The sequence below is a fragment of the Formica exsecta genome, unplaced genomic scaffold (assembly GCF_003651465.1).
Source record: "Formica exsecta isolate Colony F162 unplaced genomic scaffold, ASM365146v1 scaffold323, whole genome shotgun sequence".
Taxonomy (NCBI): Eukaryota; Metazoa; Arthropoda; class Insecta; order Hymenoptera; family Formicidae; genus Formica; species Formica exsecta.
In genome coordinates, this window is record NW_021850487.1 from 367902 (window position 1) to 379901 (window position 12000).

A 12000-nucleotide genomic window follows, 5' to 3' on the forward strand; every position below is an offset into this window, starting at 1 on the left:
CTTTAAACTTTCTGATACATGTTCCAATTCGCAGAATGGATATGGACATAATAAAATACAAACGTATGTAACTATGTTATTAACAAATTTGTGTTTTTTACGCAGCAAACCTTTACAATCTGATATTACGGAAAGGCAACCCGAATCTTTGAAAATCAAGAATGTTTGCGAGTCCGAGAAGAAATCGTTGTCTTTTTCTATACCGAGTCAGGATTTGGAGACACCCGTCGAGCAGGATTCATCAAATCGAGAAGAATCTAATAGGTAATATATTCTCCGATTGTAATAACTTTAAACTAATAACGCATTTTACGCGATATTAAAATTTAATAATATTATTAAAATTTCTAATGAAATTAATATCAATCTGTAACCGGAGCAAGACAAGGATATAAAAAAGCATTTTAGAAGAAAAAAGTAAAGATAATAAATATATTAAAAATGTATAAAAAGCAGATTTCGTAACACTTTTGGATAAATTTATATTTTTGGGAGAAATATATTTCAAGATCATAAAAAAAAATAAAAATAATGTTTAGCAGATACTTTGAGATGAAGCGTTTTCAATAATAATAATAATTTTGAAATGTCAAACACAACGATTATCACTCAAAAAAATATAACAAAACTTAGAAAATAACGTTTAAGTAATGTTTAAGTATTGTGTAATATAATGTTTGATATAATTAAAATTTTATGTTTTTACAATATGTCTTTATATGTCCGAGTTGATAAACATTCATTGTTTTATTCTGGTTTGTTTTAACACTATTATAAATACATTTGTTTTAATCTGAAATCACATTTTGCAAATTTTTCTGTAAGCATTACCTTATTTGCTTGTAAGAGAGAAAGAGACTAAATAAATATCAAGAAAATTCATCAACTTTAAACTTTCTGATACATGTTCCAATTCGCAGAATGGATATGGACATAATAAAATACAAACGTATGTAACTATGTTATTAACAAATTTGTGTCTTTACGCAGCGAACCTTTACAATATGATATTACGGAAAGGCAACCCGAATCTTCGAAAATCAAGAATGTTTGCGAGTCCGAGAAGAAATCGTTGTCTTCTTCTATACCGAGTCAGGATTTGGAGACACCGGCCGAGCAGGATTCATCCAATCGAGAAGAATCTATTAGGTAATATATTCTCCGATTGTAATAACTTCAAACTAATATTTAATATAATGTTTAATATAATTAAAACTTCTATGTTTTTACAATATGTCTTTATATGTCCGAGTTGATAAACATTCATTGTTTTATTCTGGTTTGTCTTAACGCTATTATATATTCATTTGTTTTAATCTGAAATCACATTTTGTACATTTTTCTGTAAGCATTACCTTATTCGCTTGTAAGAGAGAGAGACTAAATAGATATCAAGAAAATTCATCAACTTTAATCTTTCTGATACATGTTCCAATTCGCAGAATGGATATGGACATAATAAAATACAAACGTATGTAACTATGTTATTAACAAATTTGTGTTTTTTACGCAGCAAACCTTTACAATCTGATATTACGGAAAGGCAACCCGAATCTTCGAAAATCAAGAATGTTTGCGAGTCCGAAAAGAAATCGTTGTCTTCTTCTATACCGAGTCAGGATTTGGAGACTCCCGTCGAGCAGATTTCAACAAGTCGGATAGATAAAACCAGGTATTATATTTTTCGATTAGAATTTTGTCAAACTGATATCATTTGCTATGCGATATTTTAAATTAGTATTATTATTAAGATTTATAATGATATTAATACGTAAATGTCCGGATTAACTTACTCATCACGAATCATTTTCATTTTTATATATATTGTAGAAAATACAGTCCTAAGTAATACACGCTTTGAGTTTTGTAGCGCTCTCTTCTGATTCCTGAGATATGCAATTTTGTAGGATGATAAAATTAACATTTTAAGAAAATGAAATTTAGCTCTAATGACTTTAACTTTGTCCTTGACATAATTCAACTTTATTATAGGGGAAACGCGTAGGCGGGGAGGGTTTTCGCCCCTTTTCCTGTACCCCCACTCCATTAAAAACTAATGTAACTCAATTTATGTCGTGGAGTGAATCTTTATTATTTTAAGGAATATTTCATCCCTGGGACATGGGTTGGGTTAGGTTAGATTTTTTCTCGTTGTGTTGCAGGGGGAGAGGCCTCTCCGCCACTCACGCATTTATTTAAAGATTTTCTTGTTATTTTTATATATAATAATGAATACTTTTTTTTTAAATAAGGTATTCAGGTAAAATTAGAAATATATTACAAAAGAAAGCAGTATATTATTTTTTATATATTATTAAATCATATCGACAAATATATGTAAACTAAAAGAAATTCTTAAACTAAACAGTAATTCAGAAATATTGATAGTGACGTAATAACAAGCAAATGTAAACAAAAAAATATGATCATGTAAGTAGGATATAACATAGGATATATAACGAAAAGATGATACAAGTAAATATGAAAATTATGATACTTCAAAATCGCATATCTCTGGAACCAGAAAGAAGCGCTACAAAATTCAAAGCGTGTATTACTTAGGAGTATACCTTCTATAATATATGTAAAAATGAAGACGATCTGTGATGTGTAAGTTAATCCAAACTTTTACCAATTAATATTATATATATTTATATTTTACATATGTATATATGTATATATGTATATATGTATATCCTACAAAAAAAGTTTTATTTACTTTTCTTGATATTTTTTAATTATTTGAATTTATTTGAATTATTAAGAATTGTTTAGAATTATACTGTATATTACTTATATACTATTAATTATACTATACGCGTATTATTTTCTTATAGAATTAAAAATTATTATTTTTGAGAAAAGATATTTTTACAGGTAAAACAATTTATATACAAGAAGGAAGCGCTACAAAATTCAAAGCGTGTATTACTTAGGAGTATACCTTCTATAATATATGTAAAAATGAAGACGATCTGTGATGTGTAAGTTAATCCAAACTTTTACCAATTAATATTATATATATTTATATTTTACATATGTATATATGTCTTCTTTACATAAATAATAGTATTTGCATATATTGTAAACATCGGAAATAAAATTTAGAAATATTTTTAATTTATAATTAAAAGTTTGAACTGTCATTATTTGACGTAACGTGGCAATTCGAGATTTAACACGTGCGATTAAGGAGGAAATATAAGATATCACATGTTTTCAATCAAAATGTTTTTTCATTTTAAAAAACAGTAGAGGCCATATATTAGCAGACTATGAAGAATGTATGAAGCTTATGGAACGTAGTCCAATTAAAGTCGAAACGAATTTACCGAGATTGTCTTTTACGGAACCGTCTACGGAATCCGATTCGGATTCGGTTGCTACTATAATCAAGCGATCGACTACATCAAAATATGAACTCGAGTTAAAAGTTCCATCTTCGGAAGAATGCATTCAGAAGAGTAAAAGTGACACTATATTGATAAACAATCAGTATGAGAAAAAAGAAATACCTTCAATCAGAGATAAGGCAATGTCTATTTTAAAGAGATATAGATCACGTTCGGAATCGAGTGCTACTGAAATCGCACAACCGAGTACATCAAAATCCGCATTCGAGCTAAAATCTCGATAATACATCAGATTTACCTGCATCTGAGCCAACAGACAATCAACCAGAAACTACGAGCGATGAGAAATATGAGGACGCTATAGAGCCTACTGCATCAGTGATTGAGGATAGACCACAGCAGGATAAAATCAATCAACCTTTGGAAACGGTCTCTGATATTGTAAAATATGTTTCTCCAAAAGATAAAACAATTGATAAAGCTCCGGACGAACCGGAAGAATTTCCTCACGAAAATAAAACAGGAACGCAATGTCGTCTGAACTGTTGTCTTATTATATTAAGTTTTATAATCTTGTTAATATTATCTCTATTTTTTCTATACTATTCTGGACTTTTGAATGTAAATCAGAGTGATAAGCACACTGATCCTCTTAAAACTGCTGTTGTCGAATTGGAGAAAATGATATTCGATCAGGATAATACTGTACGAGCCTTGACCAAATATCTTCAGCAAGATACACCTCTTTTAAAAGTAGTAGCTCTCGTTGGTGATTCAATCATCGACAGATCATACACGGTGGACATTATGAGAAAAAAATTACGCAGAAAGAATAAAAACGATCCCTTACCTTGGCTTCCGGATTTTATTGTCATAGAGAATTTAAGAGGAGAGCATTCCAAAACTGTTATAAATTATGTGGAAACGTTTCAAGAAGCATATAACGATCGGCGGTTTACGATATTGGCTGTTTTTACAATCGAAGAAATGGAGGACGATCTGAAGCGTAGAAAAGAGATATATCAAACTATGAAAACAATAAACGATACTTTTATCAAAGCAGATGTTAATGTCAAAGTTATTCCCTACAAACTTTTGACCGATACTGCTTTAGACCAATATATTATAAACATTTCGAAAAATATAAGACAAACATTCTCTCAAGATGAGATCAATAATATTAAACGATATTTGATAGAAGATATTCCCGATTGCCGAAAAGAATATGATTGCTAGACAATAAAGATCATACATAATTATTTCCAAGGAAACGAGACTAAAATTATTGTATTGCATCTAATATAACAATATTCGATTAAATAATAAGTATTTTTTTACACATTCTCGATTGTAATTAATTGCAATAATTTTCATGCTATTTTTTAAATAGGACTACAAATAATTGAAAGTATTTTTTAGATTTTATAAATATGTCAAATTGCATTTTCGCATTTTTTAATTAGACCGTTAGCTTATTATCTCACTAGCTTTCGATGTAAAAGATAATTTTTATAACTAATAGGAAAGAACAAGATTTTTATTTTCGCATTAAAAGCCAACTTGCATATGATTTTCAGTCATGATCCGTTAATGTGAACGCGTGATGAAATTTTCGTATGCGTTACTTTCGGATTGTACTAAAAACGAGCGGTGATTTTTGTAGGAGATGATGCGTGATGTGTTGTTTACTCGTACGTCCGGCGTAATCAACGCGCTGCTACGCACGGTTAAACAAACTCACATTGATTAGGACTCCCGACATACGTAATATCTCGGACTTTGCTAAGTTTTATTTTCTTAATCACATTTTTGAATTTATGACGATTTATAAGCAAGCGACCGCGGTCATTCCGTATGTATATACCCTCGTAATGACACGTAATGCTCATGTATTAGCTTAGGCTTTACGCTGCGATACGTTGCTAGTACATCAGTCGTTCTTATACAATTAAAAAGTTTATTCGCAATTGTTTTTTTTTTCTTAGCTATAAAATTATATAAATTATACTATCAATGTTAGTTTGATATATAAAAAATGTGTCTTTTTGTACTGTATAAATAGTTTGTACTGTAGATTAAAATGTTAATTGTGTGTAATCATTGAGAAAAATTATAATGCGTTAAACTTTGAAACTACAAAAAATATCTACAAATCCGATAAATTTATTATATTCAGCATAAATATATTATAAAAGAAGAGCGTATGTATTTCAATGCTTTATAGATATATGTATAACTATTATATATAAGTAATAACTACGTATATGTATAACTATTACATATAAGTAATAACTACATATATGTATAACTATTACATTCTGATTCTACAAATATGAATTATCTTAAAAAGCGCATTGAATCTATTACTTAATTCTTTTAAATTATATTTTGCTGAATATTTTTATTTTTAATTTGTAATAATAATTATTATATATACACGTAATAATGTCTCGATTATGAGCAATAATTTGATTATATGTAGTCGCTACTTTGTATTAGTATTTTTTATATATTTATGAATAAATTTTTTATTGCGTATGTGTGAAATAAAATGTTAATTATGCAGTAAGATGGTTATGTCTTTTTTAAATTAAAAAAAATATATATGTTTAAATAAATACTTGCGAGTAAAATAAAAATAATTAACTTAGCGTTAAAAGTAATACGGAATTAAAAAACTTTAGATGATAAATTATATAGTCAATGATAATTGCTTGAATATTAAATGTGGCATAAAATGATTGATCTGCATTTACATATATGATTTTATTAAATATGATTCGATTATTAAATATGATTTGATTTTATTAAATCTCGATTTTCCTTTATAAATGTCCTCTTTTTATACTCTACTTATTTCTTTTTTACTTAGCTTTTGTGCACGCACATAACGTTACGTCTTTTTATGATAGAAAATATCTGTTTTTTGCTTTTTACATTGATAATGTGATACAACTGATAAAATATAATATTTGTAATGCCACGAAACTGTATTACATTGCGCGCTTTTAGTTTTACTCTTATTTCATTTCTTTATATATTCTATCAAAATTACAAGTAATTAAAAATTTGTTATAGCAGTTTTGATTAAAATTACTCGCTTTTCTCTAAAAAATGTTTTAATTAACTCTTTTGTTATACAATTATATTGCTGCAAATTATTAGATGGATTTGTCACAGCTTTAAAGCTACGATTTTTACCCCGGAAAATATTTTGTGCAATTATTCAATTATGTCTATTAACCAGTATTAACCGATCAATTATAAACATAATGAGTTGATAAGTAACATAAAGTAGCATTACATGTAATGTGCTTTGAAATTATCGCGCGTAACACGCGATGACATTGCAATTTTGATATCTATTGATTTCTATGAGAGAGAAAGAGAAAGAGAGAGAGAGAGAGAGATCTTATACAATCATAATATAGATACACATGTTGTTGGCGTCCTTTCATATTTCCTATAGAATTATTTCGTTACGCAATACAATCGTTGATCCGTTTATTCGAAAACGTAAACGCCTCAAGACTCCTTACTTTCTCCGAATCGCAATTAGCAATAATAATAATAATAACTGTGTCGTCTAAAAAGGAATAAATGCAATTAATCCGATTCTGAGCATGTCTTGTCAACATAATAGAATCATATGTTAACAGAAGGTAAAAAAGACAACAAACATCGTGATAAATTTTGGTAGTTTTGTTTCATCGGTTTCAACATTCTTTCATCAAAAATACTCGATATATTTTTCATTTTGATACGATCGTAGACAATTACAATTTATTATTAGTGCTATTGTACGCTGGTGAGATTGGGTTTGAACTTGTGATATCCGCAGTGTCGATTCTCACGGTTTCATACATATTTGCATCGAGCAAGGCAAAAATAAACAAGCACGTTTCAGAAAAAAAAAGAGACGATACAATACAAAACATGTAGAAATAAATAGATCTTTTGAATCTTTTGATACAAAACTATCAAAAGCGATTTTTTACTAATAATGATTTTGAAACATAAAACGCGATAATTGTCGCACAAATAAATATTTAAGAAATTATTAAGATTAAATCTTAGCAGGATTACATATTTATTTCTCTTATCGATGTTTCGAGTAGCAAATACTTTTGCTAATATTTACATTAGTTATTTACAATCAAAATAAATGACTAAATATTAGATAAATTTTCTAAAAATAAATATCAGATAATTTATTTGGTTAAAAGTTCCTTGAATGCATGCTCTGATTCGCAAAACAGAAATGAAGAAAACAAGATATAAATACATGTCATTGTAACTTTTGAGAATTGTTATTAACAAAGTGATAATTTTTCGTAAATTGTCTTTTAAATCTTGTTCGAAAAGCAGTTTGTGACTTTAAATATTTGTGATGCCTTCCAGTCGGAATCTAGAACTATTATAGACCAGACGTTCAGCCTTTCATCCACAAAGCAAATTAAATTATATTATATTAAATTAAATTATATTAAAACCGAAATATTTAAATACGCAGTAAAATAGAAAATATGCATTAAATAGAAATAAACTGTTTTTTATCGGCAAAGATATGAGCAGAATAAAGTGTGTTTCTTGTCCACGAGAATGTGTTTTATAAAATTTTATTGCTTTACGATAAAAACGTCGATACAGTAGTAATAAAAAAAACGGCATTTTTCAGAAGTAATGTAACATAAAAGAGTTGCCCATGCTTCTACCTTTGATTTCGCTCAAGTAATAAATTATAGAGTAGAACAACAATGAAGAATTTATGTAAAAATTTAATTTAATGTTTTTTATTAAATTTATCTTTTTTCTTTATTAAAATTTAATTTACATCCAAACTGCCGTTAAGTATTGAATTTAGAATACAAAATTTTTTTTTGCAAATGTATAACATTTATGTTCTGTTCTGCTCTTTAATATTTTATCATTATGTTATGTAATACTGCTATTTTTTTTACTTGCTTTTATTAGATTTTTTAAATTAGGTTTTTATAAACAATTGTGTGGTATAATGCTGTAGAAGCATTTTGTTGATGTTGAGTAAATTGCATTATTAATTTCTGCTATTTTCCCATATATTATTTAAAAAAATTTTATTCATCAAGATATACTAATTATAAATTTAATAAATTGATAAAATCAGTAATTTTCTCTTTCCAACTGACGTAAAACAAGCTAACATACTCCGAAATTATAACGTATGACGCGCAATGACATTATCACGATTTAATGTGACATTATTTCTTCACTATTTTACGTATCATCATGATGTACAAGATGCTATACTTTTTACACTGTAAATTTTTTATAATAAATTTAGTAAAAATTATGATACATGTGTTATCATGTTAGCTAAATATAACGACTTATGTTAATTTGCGAATAATTTTCTAGCAAAAGGATATATATTAGTAATTTAAAAAAAAAATTAGAATAATGAAATAATGGATAATAAGATAAAGGATGTATAAGATAAAGGATATATTAATAAATTTTATGGAAAAATTTGAACAATAAGATAATCATATTTATTTTAAATGTATGTTTTTTTAAATAAAAGTTTACGCGTAAAATAAAAATAATTGATTTAGCATTAAAAGCGCGTCGCATTGAGAGCTTTTTATCCTCGCTGATCGATATCCGAGCAGAAGTTGAGATTGTCCCGAAATATTGGAAACATCGAAATCAAATATAACAGTGCTGCGCAAAGAAGTAACGAGTAAATTCGGATTGCTGGCAAATTCGATCTAATATGTTGTCAACACGACAAAGACTCGCACGATAAAGAATAATAAAAAGAAAACAACAAATAGTGTTGAAGACATTTGATGTGTTTTTTAATCAATATGCTGTGGCAGTTATATTCTGATTAGATTGTGTGCTGATATAATTTTAAACTCTCTCTTTCTTCGCTGCAATCCTTTACAATCTGATATTATGGAGAAGCAGTACGAATATCCGAATATCGACAATTCCTCTGACTCCGACGAGAAATCATCGTCTCGCTTTATACCGAGGCGTGTTTTGGAGACATCCGTCAAGCAGGCTTCACCAAGTTGGATAGATCACGTTAGGTATTATATTCTTTGATTAGAATTACTTTAAATTAATATTGCCTATTACAAGATATTAAAAATTAATATTATTATGAAAACTTATAATGAAATTAATATTGATCTGTAAATAAAATTTTATTTACTTGCCTTTATATTTTTTGATAATTTTGATTTATTGAAATTATTAAGAATTATTTAAAATAACATTGTACATATACGCGTATTATTTTCTTGTATAATTAAAAATTATAATTTCAAGGAAAGATATTTTCGCAATTAAAACAATTTTTATACAAGATTAAATTATTTGAGATAGAAATGCAGAACTAAAAATTTATTTACGTAAATATTAATATTTGCATTTCTTGTAATTATCGAAAATAAAATTTAGAAATATTTTAAATATATAATTAAAAGTTTGAGCTATCTTTATTTAACGTAACGTTACGATTCGAGATCTAAAACATGCGATTAACTAAGAATGATAAGATATCGCATGTCATTAATCAAGCGTCTTTTTATTTAAAGAAACAATGGAGACCAGGTGTTAGTAGATGATGATACACGCATAAATGTTACGAAATGTAACTATTTATTTAAAACCGAAACAATGAACTTATCAGGATCGTCTACTACGGAACTATCTCCTACAGAATTGGACGCTACTGACATCGCGCGATCGAATAGATCAAAATCCGCACTAGAACTACTTCAATATTTGCAAGAATGTATTCAGAAGATTGATAGTGAATTGAAAAACAACGAGGAACCTAAGGAATCATTGGACATGGCAATGAACACGATCTCAAATTATATTAGCAAATTAGACACTTTACGTATTCAAAAATTGGCGAAAAAATGGTTAGAAATACGCAATAATTTCATATATGGTAGACGAAACTTTCGAAAACGCAATTCAGATAGTACGACCAATAGCAGCAAAAGCGGCGAAGAATCGAAAGATTATCAAAATAAGGAAAAAGAAAATCGTGAGATGAGTCAGAAGATCGATGAATTATCGTCATTTAGATTTACAGACGCTTTAGTGAAAAATTTGGAAGTTGGAAAATCTATAGATTCAATGACAAATATTCACGATATTGCATATATTCCATCTACATCTATAACAGACGATCAACCGGAAACTACAGATAATAAGGAATATTTGGACCCTGTGAATTCTGCAGAATTGATATCAACACCAAAATACGCACTCGAGTTAAAATCTCAATCTTCGCAAAAATGCATTCAGAAGATTGAAAGTGACAATAAATCGAAAAACTATGAGGGTTCATACTCTATGGAGTCATCTCCTGCAGAATTATCCTGCATGGATCAATTGAAAGCGTCAAACTGTATTTGCGAACAAATGTCAAAAAAGATAGATATATGCCACGGGTACAATGAATTATTATTATTAATATTTGAGGCAGATCTCTATACAAATTATAAGTTACAAATCCCTCGAGAAAACAATTCAGACAGTACGACAGAGACATCCATCGAGCAGGCTTCATCAAATCGAACAGATTACATTAGGTATTATATTCTTTAATTAGAATTACTTTAAAATGACATTGCATATTAGTAAATATTGAAAATAAAATTTAGAAATATTTTAAATATATAATTGAAAGTTTGATCTGTCTTTATTTAACATAACGTTACGATTCGAGATCTAAAACATGCGATTAACTAAGAATGATAAGATATCGCATGTCATTAATCAAGCGTCTTTTTATTTAAAGAAACAATGGAGACCAGGTGTTAGCAGACGACGATTGCGATTAACTAAGAAAGATAAGATATCACATTAATCAAGTGTTTTTTCATTTAAAAAAATCAATAGAGGCCAGATATTAGCAGACAATAATGCAGGCATAAATGTTACGGAATGTAACTATTCATCTGAAACCAAAACATTAAATTTACCGGAATCGTCTACTACGGAACCGTCTACTACAGAATCGTCTCCAATGGAATCGTCCGGTACGGAATCGAGCGCTACTGAAATCGCACAACCGAGTACATCAAAATCCACACTTGAGCTAAAATCTCAATCATCGCAAGAATCCACTCAGAAGAATGACAGTGACAATAAACCGAAAGAAAATCAAGATAAATGTCAAATAATAAATACGAAAGCAGAGGAATCTATGGATTTAACGGCAGATATTCACGATAATACATCAGATTCACCTGCATCTGAGCCAACAGACGATCAAGCGGAAGCTATGAACGATGAGGTATTCGTGAAATTCCTTGAAAAATTTACATCAACATCAATGTCTAAAGATAAATCATTACAGTGGAAATGTTTGAACGTAATATCCAAATTTGCTTGCAGAATTCTAATATTCCTTTTTCTAATATTATCACAGTTAGTAAGGATGCTTATTAATAAAGTTGCTTCGAAATATATGATAACGTATGATAAAGCTGAAAAAAACAAAAAACCGGAATATATTCAAGATACGGATATAAAAATTCGTCGAAAGAAATCTTCCACATGTTTGAAATGTTTTATAAGCCTGTTAATATTGATTCTATCTCTATTTTTATTTCTATTTCTATTTTATTTCCATTTT

At 28.4% G+C, this 12000-nt stretch overlaps 2 protein-coding genes across 6 annotated transcripts in view; both read left to right on the plus strand.

Moving 5' to 3' along the window:
• Positions 1-3707, plus strand: part of LOC115238162 (altered inheritance of mitochondria protein 21-like) — a 12198-nt gene extending 8491 nt beyond the window's left edge. The window contains exons 8-11 of one of the 5 annotated variants that reach the window (XM_029811754.1): positions 215-264; positions 991-1149; positions 1514-1672; positions 3253-3707. In XM_029811754.1, coding sequence (XP_029667614.1) covers positions 215-264; positions 991-1149; positions 1514-1672; positions 3253-3637 — 753 coding nt within the window. In that variant the 3' untranslated portion in view covers positions 3638-3707. Of the gene's footprint in view, positions 1-105; positions 265-990; positions 1150-1513; positions 1673-3252 lie in introns of all 5 variants that reach the window. The other 4 variants (XM_029811755.1, XM_029811753.1, XM_029811756.1 and 1 more) reach the window with 4 other exon arrangements.
• A 5319-nt stretch (positions 3708-9026) lies between these two features.
• On the plus strand, positions 9027-11203 carry LOC115238174. Its single transcript, XM_029811769.1, has 3 exons — positions 9027-9430; positions 9941-10951; positions 11161-11203. Exons 1-3 carry the CDS (start codon positions 9294-9296, stop codon positions 11201-11203), a joined length of 1191 nt encoding a protein of 396 aa, XP_029667629.1. The 5' UTR covers positions 9027-9293.
• Positions 11204-12000: the final 797 nt, after the last annotated feature.